General features: G+C 53.8%; 1 protein-coding gene across 2 annotated transcripts in view; it reads left to right on the top strand.

The window, feature by feature from the left end:
* Positions 1-20,261, top strand: part of KCNT1 (potassium sodium-activated channel subfamily T member 1) — a 94,496-nt gene that overhangs the window by 58,125 nt on the left and 16,110 nt on the right. For both annotated transcript variants that reach the window (XM_054174583.1, XM_054174584.1), the window contains exons 3-18: positions 8,526-8,605; positions 10,123-10,222; positions 11,837-11,893; positions 12,234-12,282; positions 12,790-12,849; positions 13,696-13,770; positions 14,122-14,205; positions 14,700-14,794; positions 16,439-16,619; positions 16,715-16,879; positions 17,740-17,876; positions 18,117-18,180; positions 18,448-18,556; positions 19,058-19,166; positions 19,659-19,808; positions 19,967-20,205. In XM_054174583.1, coding sequence (XP_054030558.1) covers positions 8,526-8,605; positions 10,123-10,222; positions 11,837-11,893; positions 12,234-12,282; positions 12,790-12,849; positions 13,696-13,770; positions 14,122-14,205; positions 14,700-14,794; positions 16,439-16,619; positions 16,715-16,879; positions 17,740-17,876; positions 18,117-18,180; positions 18,448-18,556; positions 19,058-19,166; positions 19,659-19,808; positions 19,967-20,205 — 1,754 coding nt within the window. The remainder of the gene's footprint in view (positions 1-8,525; positions 8,606-10,122; positions 10,223-11,836; positions 11,894-12,233; positions 12,283-12,789; positions 12,850-13,695; positions 13,771-14,121; positions 14,206-14,699; positions 14,795-16,438; positions 16,620-16,714; positions 16,880-17,739; positions 17,877-18,116; positions 18,181-18,447; positions 18,557-19,057; positions 19,167-19,658; positions 19,809-19,966; positions 20,206-20,261) is intronic.

The raw sequence follows: 20,261 nt of genomic DNA, 5'->3' as shown, positions 1-20,261 counted from the left end.
TTTGGCTGCCTTGGGGGAAAGGGGAGGTGATAAAAATCCCATTTCCATTGCAATGTCCTCCTAGGGAAACAAACCCAACCAACCAAAAAACCAAAAACCCAAACAAAAAAACACCAACCCCAAACCAAACCAAAACAAACCAACCCCACCACAACAGGAAAAAGAAATCCAGCAGCAGATTTCTTTCTGATTACTGCAGATTCCTGAAGCCCTTCCTGCAGCCTGTGTCAGGGCTGGACAACCCCCAGCTCCGTGGAGATGTTGTGCTGCCTCCTGCCCTGTCTTCATCCCACCAAGTTGAAGGCATTGTTCATCTCAAGGAGAGAGATGAGTGAGCATGAGGCCTGGCCTGTGAAGCCAGCCTGGGTCTTGAACAGGGTTTTTTTTTGCAGAGGTGGCTGCTCAGAGCTGGCTTTTTGTCCCCCCAAAAAGAGAACTGCAGTGTTGGCTGCTGGAGCCAGGGTGACATTACCTGGCATCCCGCTGGGTTTCATTTGCTGCAGAGGGGTTGGCAATCTCTCTCCTTTCTTTAGGCAGAGTTCACACTCCATAATAAAACAGGAGGTGTGCTTACTTCTATTTGTTCAGATTTATTCCCATGGTAAATGCAGGAAATCTTGAAGAAACAAGTTTTTGAGCTGGCCCTGGGGGGAGTGCATGCCACAGCATCCTGATTCCCTGTGCAGCTTGTCTATTGGTGTGAGCCTCAGTTCTGTTAATCATCATTCTGATGTGTCTCAGCATACAATCACAGAATCATTTAGGCTGGAAAAGACCTTCAAGCTCCCAAGTCCATCATTAAGCCATATCCCCAAGCACCACTTCCACACAGCTTTTAAACACCTCCAGGGATGGTGCCTCCATCACCTCCCAGAGCAGCCTGTTCCAATGCCTGACCATCCTTTCAGTGAAAGAGTTGTTCCTGATGTCCAGCCTAAACCTCATCAGGTGCAGGTTGTGGCCATCCCCTCTCACATGTGCTGGGGCATGTGCTCTGTTTGGAGCCTCAGCAGCTCAGCAAACTCCTCCTTCATGCTACTTGAGCCATGGCTCAGAGTGTTCCACCGGTCCAGCAGGGCCACCCAGGCAGCCTGACTGAGAGGCTGGGGCTGGCTGCTCTCCCATGGGGTGCAGCAGTGCTGTGGTGGCTGTGACAGTGCCATGGTGGCTGTGGTGGTGTCATGGTGCCTTCAGCAGTACCATGGTGGCTGTGATGGTGATGTGTTGGCCCCATGATGGTGCTGTGGTGGTTGTGATGGTGCTGTGGTGACTCTTGGTGGTGACATGATGACTAACAGTGCCATGGTGGCTGTGATAGTGCCATGGTACCTGCAAGCTACTTTGATGGCTGTGATGGTGTCATGGGGGTGGTGGTGATGGTGACTAAGACAGTGCTGACAAGAGGCTGATGTGGGGACTGTTGAGCACCTCAAGGATGGCTGCTGCCATAATCCATGGGGATTCCCTGAGCTTCTGCAGAATGAGTGGGAAGTGGCTTCAGTATCACATCTCCTAAGGGATGGAGGAAGAGTAGTTCATAGAGAATGGTCAGGTTTCCCCTCCCTGCACAGCTGACCTTTTGGACCTTGCATCCTCTCCCACTGGTCTCCCAGGTGTTCTCAGGTACCTCCCAACAGCTGGAACCTGCCCTCCTGCTCCCAGCCCTTTGCCCTGGCACAGGCTGCTCCTCTCCTCTTCCGTCCATGGGTCAGCAGTGTTGGCTGGGAGGCTGCTCTGCCTCCCAAGCAGGGAGAGGTGAGCCAGCTCCCAGTCCCTCTCCAGTGACTTTGTGCTTTAAAAATGTGTCAGAGATTTATTGGAGAAGCTGCTGCAGTGAGAGATGTTTGTGGCTGTTTCAGAATGTCCTGGAGAAGCTGAACTATCCATGAGGAAGCTCCTGGCCATGGTGCTGGTGAGCATCTGCTGTAGTTGAAGGGTGACTGCATGTCCAGCCATGTTTGGCTTCCTGCATGGCATCAATCCTGCCCAGCTTCCATGCAGGAGGGGTGAACTTGTGCATCCCAAGGAGCAACATGAGGCAGCACCCTGTGAGCACCACAGCTTGGGCCACCATGAGCTGGAGCCTGGCCTGGAGCCTGCAGATGAGGCAGTGAAGGAAAACTAGGCAGCAGGTTTTATAGAGTCCCTGTTGCAGGCTGGTCCCTGCATGGCTGCTTGGTGCACAGGAGGGATTCAAGGGACAAGCAGGGCTGCAGTGGGAGATACCCCCCTGAGCTCTGCAGCCCCAGGAGGTTTTGTGCAGCCTTCTGTGGGTGACTCTGCTTTAGCAGGGGGTTGGACTAGATGATCTCCAGAAGCTCCTTCCAACCCACACCATGGTGGGACTACATGATTCTGTGTTTCCATGAAGCTGTTCCCTTGCAATCTTGCCTTGTTGAAGCCCACAGCCCCCCTCCTCTGAGTAATTGTTCAATTACTGCTTGGTGAGCCCAGGGGCAGCTTGTTCCCTGTTTCTCACTTTGGCAGGCACCCAGCTTCTCTGTACACACACAAACACGCAGTTATCCCTCTTTTCCATCCCCAAACCCTGTGCTGGGATCAGCTTGGTGCAAGCCAGCAAAGCAGGAGCTCCAGTGGGAAGGGCCATAGCTGCCCCCCATCCTCCATTTGTCCTAGGATAGATGGGTCCAGAGAGGTTGTTGGTGCCCCCTCCCTGGAGATGCTCAAGGCCTTGAGTAACCTGGTCTAGCTGGGAGGCATCCCTGCCCATGGCAGGGAGGTTGAATTAGATGATTTCTAAGGTCTCTTCCAGCCTAAGCCATTCTATGATGATGAGATGGCAACCACATAGATCACAGAGGTGGTGTCCTGTATGCAAAACTCACTTGGTGTCACCATCTGGCTGCATCCAAATGCCTGTTATTGTCAAGAAAACAGTGAAAGAAAAGAAAAGAGCATCTCTGGAGCAGAACAGGAGGCTGGCAGCTGCAGGAGATGTGTCTGTCTGGGTAATCTGTGTGGTTGCCACCAGCAGGTGCCTCAAGCTGGCAGGTTTGGTGGTTTGTTTGGGAAGGATCCTGCAGCAGCCTTTCAGTACTTAAAGGGGTCTACAAGAGAGATAGGGACAGACTACTTAGCAGATTCTGTTGTGACAGGACAAAGGGTGATGGTTTTAAACCAAAAGAGGGAGGTTTAGACTGGATAGAAGGAAGGTGTTGCTCACAATGAGGATGGTGAGACCCCAGCCCCGGTTGCCCAGAGTGGTGGTGGATGCCCCATCCCTGGAACCATTCCAGGTCAGGTTGTTTGGGGTTCTGAGCAACCTGCTCTAGTTGCAGATGTCCCTGCGGCCTGCAGTGGGCTTTGACCTTTCAAGGGCCCTTCCAACCCTTCCAACCCACTCAATGATTCTATGATTCTGTGGCTTTTGGCCTTTACTCAGCTTCCCCTGATGCCCTGCAGGTCCCAGCTGGCAGCAGCTGGCACCCTGGTCCCCTGAGCCCTTCTCTGGAATGCAGCAGGGTGACTGTGCTCAGTGTCCTGGCACAGCTCACTCTCTTGGCTGCCCAGTGGGTTTTGGATCCGTCTCAGTTTTCATGCCACGCTCAGCAGCTGTCACATACCGCAGGGACCAGAGGGGACCTGCCTGTGCCCCACTGCCCATGTAAGCCTCCTGGGTATGCAGAGCTTGGGGGTACATCTATCTGCACTGCCCTGGTGTGGGGCTGCCTGTGGGTTGCTATTTTCATGGTTTAAGGGGGGTTGTTTCTCCCCAGCTCTCCGGGGAAGGCACAAATACAGAGCTGGGGCTGTGCCCCTCCCTGGCTTTTCTTTTGTGCTCACCCTGGTCCTGCAGCCTGCACTTTTTCTGAACAAACTATTGTGTCTTTTTTTGGGGGGAGCTCATCATCTTAGAACAAATTGCCTCTAATCTTAGATTAATAAAGTACAATAAATAACAGAGCAAAGAAAATGAAACTGCTGAGGCATTATGAAGTGCATAATAGCAGTAATTACACTTCCAAGCACAGGGCTTGCAACTAAACTTGTGCTGTGATGATTATCTGCAAGGCCAGGGAGGTTCAGCCAGAGTGAGGTGAGGAGAGCAAGGTGCTGCTTGCTGCCTCCCTGCAGAGCATTCATTGCCTGCACCCATGTGTGCTGCCCAAGCTGGGCTGGCACCGTGCTGCCTGGCTGGTGAGAGGGATGCTGGGTTCATGGGAGGGATACTGGGCCAGCAAGGAGGATGCCTGGCTGAAGAGAAGGATACCCAGCTGGCAGTGGGGATGCCCAGCCATGGCATCTTGGAGAGGGCAGTTTCAATGGTCCAGTTTGGTTGAGCTGCTGTGAAGGGAGAGCCTGTCAAGCAGGGGGTGGGGTGTTTTGGGGTGGGAAAGCAGTCAGAGTTTAGCTTGATTTTCATTTGAAGTTAACTTCTTGACAGGAAAATTAAGGGGTGTATTTTAGATGATATCATCTCCTTCCCTCAGCTGGAAACAGAGTAGGAGCTTTGATACTTTCTGTTGGTAGCTGCTGCCTGGTGAAAGCCTTCAGTTGTTCTGCTGTGGGTTGCCTCTGGGGTGTTGGGTTAATGTGCAGAACAGGTGCCAGCACTGGAGTAGCAACACCCTGCTCCCTTTCATGCCAAGCCCTTGCTCTGCCCTCTTTCCTCCTCCAGACAGAGGCCCCATGGGATGGTCACAGAATCACAGAATGCATTGGGTTGGCAGGGACCCTTGAAGGTCATCTTGTCCACCCCCCTGGCGTGGGCAGGAACATCACCAGCTGGATCAGGCTGCTCAGGGCCTCACCAGGTTTGACCACGATGTGTTCCAGGGCTCCGCAGGGCATCACTGGCTGTGGATCCCCATAGAGCTCCAGGGGCTCAGCCTGGTTAGCAGCAAGGGCAGGCTGTCTTCACAGGAGCATGTTGTTCCTGCATGCTTTCATTTCTCCATCTCTTTGCAGTGATAAATACCCTCCTCCCTCGCCAAGACCTGCTTTAGTTGCTTTCCAAGTGTTTCTTCCTCCTGCAGGCCTGATGATGGATGAACACTTGGGCTACTCTGTCATAAAAAGTTAGATCCCTCCCAATCATTCAGTCCTTTCCTTCATCAGCATTTATATTCATCGTATGGAGGTGGGCTGCAATGCTCTGGATCAGCAAACCATCTGTCTGGCGACAGAGATGTATGCCGCTGTTTGTTCCCTGGGTACGGAGGCGAATGTCTGGGAGAGGAATCGTGCTCCCTCGCCTCGGCACGCCGCATCCTCAGGGATGCTAATGAATGGGGTGCCCAGTGCTCCTGACGTAGCTGAAGGCCACTTCCTGGCATTTCCTGGGCATTTTTAATAAGGAGAAGGAACAATTAGCCTGTGGGTGTAGTGTCAGGAGCAGTTGTGAGAGCTGATTTATGCCCTGGCACAGATAAATTGTTTGCCAAGTCTGGCTTTGGAAACGATCGATTGTAAGAGGCATTAAAGCTGTGTTGCAGGGCTTGTGGCTGCTGCTCCTAACGCAACATGCTCCTAAATCCTCCTGCCTGCTCCCCAGCACTTGCTGTCCCTGCTCCCTTCTCACGGGGCTGGTTAGCATGCACCAGGTTTGGTGCAAAGCCCTCGGTGGGCACCCTCCCTACCCCCGAGGCTGGCTGGTCCCCACAAGCATCACAGCTGCAGGGGAGATGCAGGGTCAGCTCCTGTCCCTGCTGCTGCAGATGGGGACATTTGTGATGAGCTGAAACTCCACAGCTGCTGCCATGGGTGCACTGCACAGTGTCAAAAGGATGAGGCCAGTCTTTTTTTTCAGTCTACCCAGTAACAGGACAAGTAATGGTCAGAAACTGGAACCCAGGAGGTTCCATCTGAACAGGAGGAGAAACTTCTTTGGTGTGAGGGTGCTGGAGCCCTGGAGCAGGCTGCCCAGAGAGGTTGTGGAGTCTTCTTCTCTGGAGAGACTCCAAACCTGCCTGGACATTGTGATAGTGGGCAACCTGCTGAGAGTGCCCCTGGTTTAGCAGGGGAGGTAGACTTGATGATCTCCAGGGGTGCCTTCCAATTCCCACTGTGCTGGGTTTGTGTGATTGTTTGATTTGTGTTTTAGCATTTTCTTCACTTGATGCTGTGAGATGTCCTGGTGAGGAGCAATGTGCTCACACCACTGCTGAGGTGAGCACTGCCAGCCCTGCCTGGGCATCCTTCACCTTGGCATTGTAAGCAGCACAAATACTAAAAGCCTTAACAGAGATCATTAGTGACTGTCTCTCCGAGGCTGTGGGTAATTGCCACCCCTGCTACAGTGCCTGACATCCTGCCAAGGACCCAGGCAAGCACAGGGTCTGCAGAGGACATGCCTGCAGGTGGGCAGCAGGAGCTCAGTGTTTCCTTCCTGGATAAGACTCCTGATTCCTTTCCTTCCAGCACCACCAGTGGGAACAAGGTGACTGCAGCATGGAGCCCCTTGGCTCTGCCTACTGAAACTGGAGGGGCTTTTTGGGTCTGCCAGGCTGCACCCCAGAGCTGCTTCACTCACATTAGGGAGATGCTGAACACCAGGCTCTTGGAGCAGATCAGCCACCCCCATCCTGTCAATAAGTCCCTGCCAGACCAGGCAGATGCTGGTGGGTTCCTACCATGTCACTCCAAAGGAAATTAAACCAGAGAGCAGTTACTGCCTCACTGCAGAAGCATGCAAAGTTTGACAGCTCATTGGAGATTTTCTCCCAGCTGTCCTGCCTGAGCTGATGGATTTCTCAGCTCTGTATTTGCTTTTTGCACATAAGAGCCTTGTAAACTCAATATCTGACTTTTTCAGCCTAATAAAGGAGCCCATGAGAAGCCCCAAGGGGCTCTCAAGGGTGTGCCATGCTTTTTATGCACCAGGGTGTTTCCCCACGAGTTGCCAGGCTGGCTGTGACATGGCAGTGGGCAGCAGTGTGCCAGGATGAAGGACTCCTGAGCAATGAGGGTCTCCTAAAATCCCTTCCCCTTTTGCTGCCCTACCAGCTCAGCATGAACACTCAGTAAAGACTTGTTTAGCCCTCTGTGGCCAGGGAGAGGAGCAGCTGCTTTCCAATAAATCAGGATTTGGTGAGGTGTGCCAGGAGCTGGCACTGCATGTGCAGGGGACTGGCACAAGTGAAACAAACGAGGGTGATGACTTTAATGACTGTCACTGGGAATTGGCTCACGTTGGTCCCTGCCTTGGCTTGGTAATATGCCTGATTAATGAGCTCTTGATGGTCTCTTTCAAGCAGTTAAAAAGATAGTAATAATAGTAGCACTTCCTTAAGAGACTTGTTGAATGTAGTGAATTAGGGGAAGCAGCTCATTCATGGCACTTAACTCCATTAGCAGCTGTAACTACAATGAGCAGACTTTGTCTTGCTCAGACCTGAAGCTGAGGTGGCAGGAAGCAATCCCTTTTCCCCTGCTCTTAGCAGCCAGGAGTGTCATTTATAACCCTGCCCAGTGTGAGTTTGCAAAGGGCTGCAGGTGGTTGTAAAGTTACAGGGGAGTTGGGTGGCAGATGAGCCTAGCAGGGACCAGTGTGCCTGGTCCTTTGCCTGGGTGTGCTCGAGCCCAAACCTTGCTAACATCCCTGGGGAGGATCCTCCAGCTTTGGGGAGCCTGTGTGGTCATGGGCATGCCCCCAGCATGGAGGGACTGTTGGGAGGGCTGCTGGTGGGGATCAGTGATGGAGACTGGAGCAGATGGAGGTGTGCCTGTGGTGGCCATAGTGGTGCATGTGGCAGTTTCAGGTTCACCTGCAGGATCTGGTGCTGAGGGATGTGGGTCAGGGATGGTGGTACCTTAGCAGTAGTGGTGGGATTGTGAGCTCTAGGTGAGCAATTGGACTTGATGATCTCAGAGGTCTTTTCCAACCTCAACTGTTCTATGATGCTATGGTTCCTCCCTGATGGTTGGCAGGGTGATTCTCTGCCATGGTACTTTTGTCCCTGTGCCACCAGTGGCTCCAAATGCCAAACGACACTGGTTGGCAGCTCCTGGGTTTTTCTGGTATGGACAAATGTGGTTTCTTAGCAACAAAGGGAGGTTTTCTCCTTTTAGATTGGATTTGGTTTTTTAACAGCTTCAATGCTGAACATTGCTCCTGCTCAGGCAGAGCCAGGGCATGGGTGGAATGGGGACATCATCCTTGCCGTCTCCTGCTCTGCTGCAGCCATGAGGGGTTGGAGCAGGTAAAGCATTGCTGGAAGAGACTTCTCCAAGGCTTTGGACATTATAAAGTGTGTGAGAAAGGAGAAGTTTGCAAGTCCAGTGTCAGCTGGTTGCATGTGGAGGAAAGCAAAGCCCTCAACACAAAGCAGACCTGGCCCCTGGTCACATCTGCTGCTTTGGCACTCATCTTGGTGCTCATGGCTGGTGGTACCAGAGATATGGTGCTGTGGGAGCAGCTGGCAGCAGGGGGCTGAGCCTGGGGGGCTGCTGGGGGCTGCTCCGGGGGGTCAGCCGTTTGGGACAGGGGGACAAGGCTCCTGGGGGGGGTGCTGGGTCCAACATGCCACCCCACTGACAGGTTCCTCTGGGTGCTTTCCCTGCAGGGTGCAGGTCGAGTTCTACGTGAATGAAAACACCTTCAAGGAGCGGCTGAAGCTCTTCTTCATCAAAAACCAGCGATCGAGTGAGTGTTCCCCGAGCAGAGTGAGCACCTGCTGGGAGAAACCAAGCCCTGCCCGAGCTCGGAGCCACGCTCCCTCCTCCTGGGACGAGAAGCCATTGCCATCTGCTGGTGGTGTTCCCTGTGTGTGCCCAGCGCTGACCAGCCCAGGGCTGCTGCTGCCCTTCGGCCTTTCTGTCGGGTGGTGGCCAGCTCGGTTTGGGCAGAGAGGAAGCTGCCTTCCACCTTTGCTTGCTGGGGACAAACGCAGCACAGGAGCTGGCTCTTTGTCCTCATCTGGGACAGACTGGCCAGGGGCAGGGTGGGCAGTGGGAGCTGCCCAAGGAGGGCTCAGGGAGTAAATGTCCCCATCCCAGAGCTGGTGATGCTCTGGTGCCTGCAGGTAGGTGGCTGGCTGTGGGGACAGGTTGGACTTGATGATCTTTGAGGTCACTTCCAACCTTATTGATTCCACGCTTCCATGACAGACGAAGCAGGCTGCCATCCACCCGCCCCTGCTCCAGCCAGCCAGATTAGCCTCCACTTGACTAATGGTGTTTTTATTTTCTTTCTCCAAGATGTCATTAGCTGTCTGGAGGGAGTCTGCTCCTTCATTTATAAATTCAGATTTGCTTTCCCTGCCTGCATCCTGTCGCCTTGTTAAAGAGCTGGAGCGCAGCGCTGCAGGGTGCCTGCGGGGAAGTTTTTAATGAAAATGTGATAAATTTCTCACTTGTAATTTGAGTAACAGCCCAGTGAAGGGGCTGAGGAGGGTGAGGGATAAAGCAGCAGCTTTTGCTCGCTGTCCCTCCTTCTGCAAGCCGCTTGAAGTGAGGCAAGTGGGGCTCTGGCCTTGCCTGATGCGTTTTTAATGGTTAATAAGGGGGGGACACTCCAGCAGCTCCTCTGTGCAGCAAGGAGCTCTCTCAACAGAACAAGGAGCTCTCTCTTCAGAACAAGGGGACACAGTCTCAAGTTGCAATGTAGGATATGCAAGGTGAGGATAAAGTTCTTCACTGAGCGAGTCATTCGTCATTGGAATGGGCTGCCCAGGGAGGTGGTGGAGTCACCATCCCTGGAGGTGTTCAAGAGGGGATTGGACGTGGCACTTGGTGCCATGGTCTAGTCATGAGGTCTGTGGTGACAGCTTGGACTCCATGATCCTCGAGGTCTCTTCCAACCTTAGTGATACTGTGATACTGTAACTTTCTTTCTCTATTAGTTTCCTATGTATCTGACACAAGGTAGGACATGCAGAGCCCTGGACAAAGGGTGAGCAATGTCTATGTGCTGCCCTGGGGGTCCTGCAGCTCTGCCTGGGGTTCAGAGGGGGTTTGCAAGGTCCTGCAAAGCTTGAGGAGAACTAAAGGGGCTGGGCTGGGCTGTGCTGTGGGTGCCTGGGGTGCCCAGGATGCATGGGGTGCCCTGGGTGCCTGGGGTATGTGGGGTACATGACATACATGAAGTGCCCAAGGTACATGGAGTGCCCAGGGTGCCTGGGAAGTGCTGCCTGGCCCACACCGTGCTCCCCTCTGCTGCAGGTCTGAGGATCCGGCTCTTCAACTTCTCACTGAAGCTGCTCACCTGCCTCCTGTACATTGTCCGGGTCCTGCTTGACAACCCAGAGGAGGGCATAGGCTGGTGAGTGCCATCAGTGCTGCCAGGCCCCCCAGTGCAGTGCTCAGCATGGACGCAGGGACAGTGAAGATGCATGAGAGAGAGTTTTGCTCGCTCCAGCTGTTTGAATGAATAGTTTAGTGAAGCTGGCTGGTCCTGGTGGGCTCAGCCCCTGTGCACAGGCATGTGGGGGTCTGCTGGCCCTGCACAGTGCATGCCAGTACTCAGAGTCCCATTCACGCCGAGCACTGTGTGGCTGTAATGGTGAGGGGTGCAGAGCGGCCTTCAGACAGGCAAGAGCTCATGGTTTCAGTGCATCACTGTGCAAGTATTGTCTGCATCCTGATGCCCTTGAAGACTCTTCTGCTAAATCCCATTGAAGTGTTTGGGAAGGGAATCTGCTTTGCCATTTAGATCCCCGAGGTGACAGATGATTGCATATATCAGCTTCGCTCTGCGTTCCACTGTAAGCCTATTTTTAATGTGTCCTTGCTTTGTTTAGCTCATGTACAGTGTGGGGTTGGGTTGTGTTGGGTTTTTTTGTTGTTTGGTTTTTTTTCCCAAGAGCTAAGGAGAATGAGCAATTTGATTTTTCCCTTTGTAAAGGCTGCAGACTACTAAGTACATCTGCGTGGTCCTAAAGTGGTTTCGAGCCTGTGAGAATTAAACGCGACACAGACACACGGCCTGGAAAAGTTTCAAGGAAGTTGACTTTCCTGAGGCTGTGTGTGGCAAAATCAGCGTTGGCCAGTGGGCATGCACCCCTGGCAGCAAGGCAGGGAGATAGAATCATAGAATGACTTGACTTGGAAGGGACATTAAAGATCATCTAGTTCCAAACACCCTGCCACGGGCAGGGATGCTTCCCTGGGATGGCAGCCAGGTTGCTCAAAGCCTCATCCAGCCTGGTCTTAAACTGTTCCAGGGATGAAGCATCCAGAGCTCCTTTAGGCAACCTCTTCCAGTGTCTCACCACCCTCATAGTAAAGAACTTCTTCCTAATGTCCAGTCAAAATCTACCCTGCTGTAGATGGAAACCATTGCCCTTCGCCCTGTCACCGCAGCCTTTGCAAAGAGTCCCTCTCCAGCTTTCCTGTAGGGCTCCTTCAGGTACTGGAAGGCTGCTCTAAGGTCTTCCTGGAGCCTTCTCCTCTCCAGGATGAACAGACCCAACTCCCTCAGCCTGTCCTCACAGGAGAGGTGCTCCAGCCCTCTGATCAGCTTTGTGGCCTTCTTGGAACCCTCTTCAACAGATACATATCCTTCTTGTGCTGGAGGCTCCAGAGCTGGACACAGTACTCCAGGTGGGATCTCACCTGGAGAGAAGCAGAATCACCTCCTGGCCATGCATCTTTTGATGCAGCCCAGGATGTGGTTGGCTTTTTGGGCTGCCAGTGCACATTGATGGCTTGTGTCAAATGCCTCACCCACCAGGACCCCCAGGTCCTTCTTTGCAGGGCTGCTGTGGAAAGCCCTGGCTATATGGACCAGTGTGTGTTTGGATCTATAGAGGCATGGTCCAGGGGCCTCTGCCAGAATCAGGGCATGGTGGTGAGGACACCCCATGAGTCCATACCAGCACCCCCTTTCCTTCCTCCCCCTCACTGACTGCTTTCCCCTGTTTATCTCTTCTCCTAGCTGGGAATGCGAAAAGCAGAACTACAGCACATTCAACCAGTCCACAAAGATAAACTGGTGAGTCAAGTCTTGCTCCAGTGCTGGGCTCTGGCTCTGCTGGGACACAAGGATGCAGTGATGGACATGGCTGGTGCTGGCAGCTCTGGTCGTGGAGCTGCTCCAGGGATGTAGAACAGCATCCCAGGATCAAATCAATTGGCAAATGCTGTGGCTGCACTTTGGGGAATGATTTATTCCCAGTGCAGAGGCTGCTTGAACAAACTGTCCAGTAAAGAACACCAGTACCAGTCCTGTGCTGGATCCTGCATCAGGGATGGCCCCAGACTGGCATTCAGTGTGGGGTGCAGGCACTGCTAGTTGGGCTACAGTTTAGATCCATTTTGAATTTTCTTTACAGGTCACACATCTTCTGGGTGGACAGGAAGATGCCACTGTGGGCTGTGCAGGTGAGTGCCCAGCCCTCAAGCAGGAGTACTCAGGATCTGGAGTTTGAGCTCTGCTGCCAGTGGGTCTCTGGGCATCCTCTGCCCACCACAGAGAGGCAATGGCTTCTCCTGGGCCAGCAGAAAATGAGCTGTGGCTAATGCTGGGAGCAGCCACGTGGCCCTGGGTGAAAATCCTGGGGGCTGATAGGAGACGAGGAGCTGTAGGAAGATAAAACTGTGAGGCTGGCTCAGCTCCTGGCTGCAGCTGTATCAGTAAGAGGCTGTTTGCAGGCTGGGCAGCTGCCTGGGGAATCATTTGCAGCAGAGTTCTGCTCAGGACTCCCTGCAGATCCCTGGTTGGCAGATACTCACCTGCCTAACCCAAACGAGTGCAGGGGAAGCAAGCAAACAGCTCAGGAATGCCCACAGGCTTCTCACCACCCCATCAGGGAGGGCTTAGCAGAGCTCTGATCGACTGGCTCTGCATCGAGGGAGCTCTCAGCAGCCTTTGCCTGTCTGTCTCTGCAGGTCAGCATTGCTTTAATCAGCTTTCTGGAGACCATGCTGCTCATCTATCTCAGCTACAAGGTGAGAGCTATGGGGCAGGCAATGGACAGTGATGCTCAGCCTGGGTCTGAGCCCCTGCTGTGGATTCATTTCTTCTTCTGAGCTGTTTGAAGCTGAACCATCCCAGGAGGGTGTCTGGCTCAGTGATGTCTGCCGGCTGTGGCTGTTTTCCTTTCTCATTCCCCCTCGGGCTGCTCAATAAGTGTTGGCAGAGCAGAGCTGAGGGATCTCTCCTTTTTCCAAATCCCTTTGCATTCAGTGCTGTTTCACAAAGGTTTCCTGGGTTTGTAGACACGTGCAGAGTTTCCTGAGGTTGAGGACCTGGAGCTGAGCTCAGCAGCCTGACTCCTGTTTATGCCAAGGTCTGCTGCCTCCGGAGGTAGCAGGCACTGCTTTAAGCCAGACAGGGAGAGGCACAGGCTGACTGCTTTGGACCAAAGCCCCTTAAAATGGCCAGGAAAAGAGACCTGAACAAATGGCATCTTCTCAAGGTCCCTGGGCCAGTTGGCAGAGGAGACTCAGACCCTGCGTCACCCTCCTGCTTTGAGTGCCAGCCATCTGTATCAGTCACTCTCATTCTCCCTGCATGCACAAAGCATTGCTGTCCCCCAGCTTTGGGCAGCAGCAGTGGTGGCCAGAGGGATGTCCTGGCTGTGGAAGGGACTGACCAGTTTGGGAAGGTGTTCCCCACTCCAGCACACCTGCCACCAGCAGTGCCTCTCTGCTGCAGGCACACCAGAGCACCTCTCTGGCTGCTCTGATGTGCTTCCCCCATTGAGCTGTGTCTGTGGCAGAGCGGGATCTTTTTCCTTGTCCTCTGGCACATTTTGAAGCTTGTTTAATTATTATTTGTATTTTATTCCTCAGGGAAACATCTGGGAACAGATTTTCCGCATCTCATTCATCCTGGAGATGATCAACACGGTGCCGTTTATCATCACAGTGAGTGTTTCCTGGTGGCACTTTAAAGCAGCTTCAAGTTTAGTAAGGGCTGCAGTTTGGGGGGTGAAATGAAGCCAAATGAATGTTTGGCCAAGCAGTGTTTAAAGCTGGCAGGACAACTTTTTTTCTTCATCATTTTTAACACCATGACTTTCTCTGGAGCGTTCTCCCCAAAACCACCCTCCCCTTTCAGCTGCTCTGCTGCAGCCAGGGGAGCAAGGCAGCTCTCAGTGGCAGAGGCCAATGCTTGGTTTGGAGATGGACACTTCCCAACAGGGCTTGAATTGGCTGTTTCTAGCTTTTCCTGATGGAGTAGCTGGATTTTTCTCCAAGTAACTCTTGCTCTCGTAGATATTCTGGCCTCCTTTGCGGAATTTGTTCATTCCTGTGTTTCTGAACTGCTGGCTTGCCAAGTATGCCCTGGAGAACATGATTGTGAGTGACCAGACACATCCCACCCCTTTTGCACTGGGTCCCTCTGCCCTGGGGATACTGAGGGTGGTGTGGCTGGGAGGGGGACCCTGCCTGCTGCTGGCCCACAGGCAGGTTCTGTTCCTTGGTGTGTGCAGCCGAGATGGGGTTGGTAGGAGGGGAGGCTTTGTCAGCTGGTGATGCTGGGAGGTGGACCTGAGCAGGTGGTGTCTGTGCCACGCTGACTGATGGCTGTGTACTGACAGGGATGACCACTGGCTGTCCCTGGGACGTGGTGCTTCAGCAGGATGAGATACCCACCCATTCCCACATGCCCACTTGAGCTGTCTCTCCTGGCAGAGCCCAGACCTGCTTGCAGAAGTGCACATCACTTTTCAGGGGCCACATTCTGGCCTTACCTTCATCTGGGGTGGGGGCCAATAAGTTGGTGCTTGAATGACTGCTCTACCCTCAGCTTCTCTGAGTTGGTGAGTCCTCTCCTTTTCCTTTCTTCCCAGAATGACCTACACAGGGCCATACAAAGGACCCAGTCTGCAATGTTTAACCAGGTGCTCATTCTGATCTGTACCCTCCTGTGTCTCGTTTTCACAGGGTAAGTGTTGCTCTTTGTTTCCCTAAACCACCTTCTTCATCCAGGGAAACAACTTTGCATGTCCCAAGGGTGGCTGGTGGGACCAGGCTCTCACAGAACTTGTAGGATGGTGGTGTGGGGTGGAACCTTCCTAGCTGTGGTGGGGTGGCACTGCCAGGATATAACTTGGTTATCTGGGGAGCTGGAGGAGGTACTGCCTTTAGGTGGTGTCTTCTTCTTTGATTTTTTTTCAGCCTGAGAGGTTTGTACAACAGAGGAAAGCTGTTCAGGGCTGCTGATTGAACTTCCATGTCTCTGGTGTCCTTCTTTCTCTAATGGGACAAGTCCCAGTTACTTGGGCTGAGTGTTGGCACTGGGAGAGCCATGGCGAGGAGTGGGGCACAGGTTGTCACTCATGTCCACGGGCTGTGGCTCAGGCACAGCCATATCTGTTTGAGCTTTGGGAGGACCTTTGCTCCACCAGCCCTGGGTGCTGGAGTCCTCTGTGCCTTGCTTCATTCCCCAGCACACTGAACGCTGGGAGGATCCATTCCTGGTTTAGAAGCTAATTATCCTCCCTAATTACATGATTTTAACTGAACCTTTTTAATGAGCATTGTCTGAGGGAGGTGGGTGATGTGGACACGTGAGTCTCAGATCAGGGCTGTGATTGCTCCAGGGTCAGCAGCTTCTCAGAGCAGGGGAGTGTATGATGCCTCATTCACCACACCCCACTGTGCTCACTGCCTCTCACCCTGCTCTTCCTCCCCACCCAGTTAGCACAACTGCTTGGCTCATTTGTGTAATGGGCCACGGGGGCTCCTGCTAATGAGCTGTCCAGCATCACCAAGAGCATCTCTTTATGAAGGAGTCAGTTCTCCTCACTGGGCACTTAGCTTTGAATTAGGCTTCTGGAATCTTCCTCTGTCTCCCTCGATCTGGCTTTGAAGCCTGTAATACCATTATATTGCTGGAGGGACAGGAAATGAAGCTCTTAGGCTCATGAGTCTTTGGCAATAAGGATGATCCTCTGATGGGAATTTGGAGCTCAGCAGTGCTCCCTGCCTATGGCACTTCCTGCCTGCCCCAGCCATGGAAGTGTTTCTTGGTGGAGATGGCAGGGTTACATTTCAGGTCCAGGATGGCTTAGGTGACACTTGTGTTTAGCAAGGTGGCAACTGTAGGTCTATGCAATTATGCTGCCTTGCCTATCCATGGGGAACGGTGAGGGCAGCAGCACAGGGCTGGAGTGGGTGATGGGATGTGTCTCCTGCCTGCCAGACCACATCCTTCCCCCAGGCCAAGTCCCTCCAGAGCCTTCCTGGGAGAGCTGCTTGCTTCCAGTTTGGGCTTTTGCACTGCAAAGGCATTGATGTTCAACATGCTGCCCATGGCATGCTCTTACTGCAACACATCACCCTGCACTAGACTTCCCTGTGCTGCTTTGGTGAGCAACCACACCAGACTAACTCCATCCGTAAGCACCACCAGCTGAATCATTTCTGGTGGTGATATAAATCCACTGGTGATGCTCACAGTGCATAACAGACACATTTCCTCCGTGGACATGGGTATAAGTCACCTTCTGAGGGTCCCCACTGCCTTCAGCAGGTGCCGTGGGCACTACAGGAAGCCCTCACTGTGGTGTCTGCTTTCTCCCTTCAGGACCTGTGGCATCCAGCACTTAGAAAGAGCAGGTGAGAAACTCTCCCTCTTCAAGTCCTTCTATTTCTGCATTGTCACCTTTTCCACCGTGGGCTATGGAGATGTGACACCCAAGATCTGGCCTTCCCAGCTCCTCGTCGTGATAATGATTTGCGTCGCCCTGGTCGTGCTGCCGCTCCAGGTTAGACCTGCACAGCTGAGGAGCGAGAGGGCTGCAGAGCCTGCCCCGGGGCAGCCCTGCCGGTGGGGACATCAGCTCTCTGCCTTTGTTTGCAGTTCGAGGAGCTCGTCTACCTCTGGATGGAGCGGCAGAAGTCGGGAGGCAATTACAGCCGTCACCGTGCCCAGACAGAGAAGCACGTCGTCCTCTGTGTCAGCTCCCTCAAGATTGATCTCCTCATGGATTTCCTCAATGAGTTTTATGCCCACCCACGCCTGCAGGTGAGGACCAGGCACGTGCTCGTGTGCTTAGTCAGTGTTTGCCCTTGTCAGGCTCACAGCCTTGCTGGGCATGACCAGATCCCTGCTGGTGGTCAGTACCCTGCCCAGCTATGGTGGATGTGCCATGGGACAAGGTAGAACCATCCAGCCTGGCACCTGCAAGTGTGTGCTGCACCGGCCAAGGAGAGGTGACAAGTGGTAGGTACCTTAGGGCCGTCTCATTTTGCCATCTCTGGACTCTCTCTGTCTCATCCACCCCAATTCCTGGCCAGGCCTGCTGGAACACTGTGTAAACACGTGGAGAGGGACCAGAGGGACTTTTCTAAGTGTAAGGATGCCCCTGCTGAATGAGGAATCTCATCCAGAAGCAGAGCGTGTAATTGCTAAACCTCTGTGGGATTTACCCAGCTCTTCCTGGAGTACCCTCACATAATAAATGATCTTGCAAATGACAGTGCCTTCCCTGCTCCCCAGGATCAGAGCTTCACAGGCGTTGCTGCAGATTTGCATTTCATTCCAGCACTCACATGCTCTGCATTCCCCTCACCCAGCCCTGGTTCCACACATTCAAGCTTTAAAATCCTACTCACTGCAGTAACTGGAAGAGGCTCCACTTCGCTGTGGGCGTGCAGCTGTGCCTGCATTGGCCTTACTGTGTAGTGCAGGGGGGAGAAGATGCCAAGGTGTTTCCCAAGACCCTTGTAGGAACTTGGAACAGGGGCAGGGGTGTCACACATGGGAGCAAATACCACCAGAAGCCCCAGAGGAGCTGTTTGCTCAGGCAGCCAAATCCCTTGTCTGGGCTTGCTGTGGCAGGTGTGTGCAGGCCCACCAGCCCACCTGAGCATCTTCTCTTGCAGGATTACTACGTGGTGATACTTTGCCCAACGGAGATGGATATCCAGGTACGGAGGGTCCTACAGATCCCTCTGTGGTCACAGCGAGTGATCTACCTCCAGGGCTCTGCACTGAAGGACCAGGACCTCATGAGAGCCAAGTAAGCAGAAGGATGCTGCACATGGTGAGGCTGGTTCTGCCATGCTGCTGAGATGCCCTCAGGCCTAGGAGCCTCGAAGGATAGTCCCCAGTAACAGTCAGCCCAGATGCATGACGGTGGGCTTCCCTGCATGCCTTTGCTGGAGTCTTGGAGGGGACTGGCAGCACCATGACTGGTACGGGCAGATGCCCAGCTTTGCTGGCCTATGCAGTTCATGAGGTCACTGCTCTCCACTTGCAGGATGGACAATGGGGAAGCTTGCTTCATTCTCAGCAGCCGAAACGAGGTGGACCGCACTGCAGCGGTAAGCCAGGCCCAAGGGGTGGCACTAGTGGAGATTGCCAGAAGGGCCAGAAGGGACTGGGGTGAGCACTGGGTTAAAGATGCATCCCCCAGATCTGGGTTTTGGGGAGCAGGAGAGGGTAGCTATTCCATGTTAGCAGTGGGAATTGGAGAAGCCCTTGCTGTACATCTCCACAGGGGCTGGGTGCTTTGCAGTTCATCCTAGGTGTAGAAGTGTTGGGGAAAATAAGCCATCTGACCTGTAGCTCTTGCTCTTGTCTTTGGCTAGGACCACCAGACCATACTGAGAGCCTGGGCTGTGAAGGATTTTGCTCCAAACTGTCCTCTCTATGTTCAGATCCTGAAGCCTGAAAACAAGTTTCATGTGAAGTTTGCAGGTGAGTTTGAGAGGCTGGGTGGCAGTGGGCAGCTCTGCTTACTTCACTGCCCTGGGGCTGTCTTATCTCCCATCACAGATAATTCTAGCTGGTAGTGAGAGTCCTCCCAGTTTCTGGAAGGTGTTTTAGGGCTGTCAACCCTTTTATCATGATCCACACTAAAGCCTGCAGCAGGGAGTCTGAGCTGGGGGAGAGCTGACTCAGGGCTGATACAGGATGGGCTGCATGTGGGCACACCAGTCCCATATGTGTCTGGGTGTGCATCCCCATGGATGTGACAAAGGTGGCCTCTGTGGGCTGGTGCCCATCTGTCTGTTTTCCAGCCTACATCCTTGTTTTCATGCCTGCTTTAATCCCATTCACGCTGTTCCCAGAGGGCTGCTGGTCAGCTGAAGTCTCTCCTGAGCTGGCAGGAGGTGGAAGCTGTCAGACACCCACCCCCCAAAAAAATAAACTGCTGCATCCCCAGGCACTGCCACGATGGTCCCCTCTGCCTTTCAGATCATGTTGTCTGTGAAGAGGAGTGCAAGTATGCCATGCTGGCACTGAACTGCGTCTGTCCTGCCACCTCCACCCTCATCACGCTGCTGGTCCACACCTCCCGCGGCCAGTGAGTGCTGCCCTGCCTGCCCCTGCTTGCCCCTGCCTGCTCCTGCCCAGCCAGCCCAGGAAAACAGTGCCAGGGTGCTGTGCTCCTTGGCCAGTCAGAAAGGCCTGAACTGTGGGCAAAGTGCAGTCAAAAGAGTCATGGAGCAGCATTGCCAGATGACTCTCACCCCAAGCTCAGCGCTGGTTGCCCACACTGGCTCTGAAATCAGCCTGCAAATGCCAGCAGCTCCTGGAGACATGACCTCACCAGCGCTGGTCTAAGTGGCAGCTTCAGTGCTTCTGAGCACTTGCACAGTTCAGGTCTGCCCTGGGAGCTGGCTGGTGTGCCAGGGTCTGTGCCAGCACCAGGGCGTCCTGTCCTGGCTCCGTGCTGGTGTCCCATCCTGGCCCAAGGTGGGAATCGCAGCACAATGGGAGGTCCTGTCCCAGCACCAGAAGGTCCTATCCCAGCACTGGGAGGGTCCATCCCAGCAGGCTGCTGCTGTCGTTGCAGGGAGGGCCAGGAGTCCCCGGAGCAGTGGCAGCGGATGTACGGACGCTGCTCGGGCAATGAGGTCTACCACATCCGGATGGGCGACAGCAAGTTCTTCATGGAGTACGAGGGGAAGAGCTTCACCTACGCTGCCTTCCATGCACACAAGAAGTGAGGACAGGGGTGGGCAGAGGGTGTATCTGCCAGTCTGCATCCCTGGGGGTGTCTGGGCTGCAGGTGGAAGCTGCTGCGAGGTCCTTTGTGCAGAGGCAAAGCCCTGAGAGGGCTTTTCTCCAGCTCTGAATGCCCACCTCCTGCTCCTGGCACAGGTATGGCGTCTGCTTGATCGGCATCCGGCGGGAGGAGAATAAGAGCATCCTGCTGAACCCCGGCCCAAGGCACATCATGGCAGCATCTGACACCTGCTTCTACATCAACATCACCAAGGAGGAGAACTCTGCCTTCATTTTCAAGCAGGAGGAGAAGCAGAAGAAGAAGGGCTTTGCAGGGAGAGGCACCTATGACGGCCCATCCCGCCTGCCTGTGCACAGCATCATTGCCAGCATGGGTGAGTCAGGGGGCACGGGGGCAGTGGAGGTCCCTAGGAGGTAGGGGACACACACC

This window comes from Dryobates pubescens, chromosome 29 (assembly GCF_014839835.1).
Source record: "Dryobates pubescens isolate bDryPub1 chromosome 29, bDryPub1.pri, whole genome shotgun sequence".
NCBI classification, from domain to species: domain Eukaryota; kingdom Metazoa; phylum Chordata; class Aves; order Piciformes; family Picidae; genus Dryobates; species Dryobates pubescens.
This window is presented reverse-complemented; position numbering and strand designations above follow the sequence as displayed.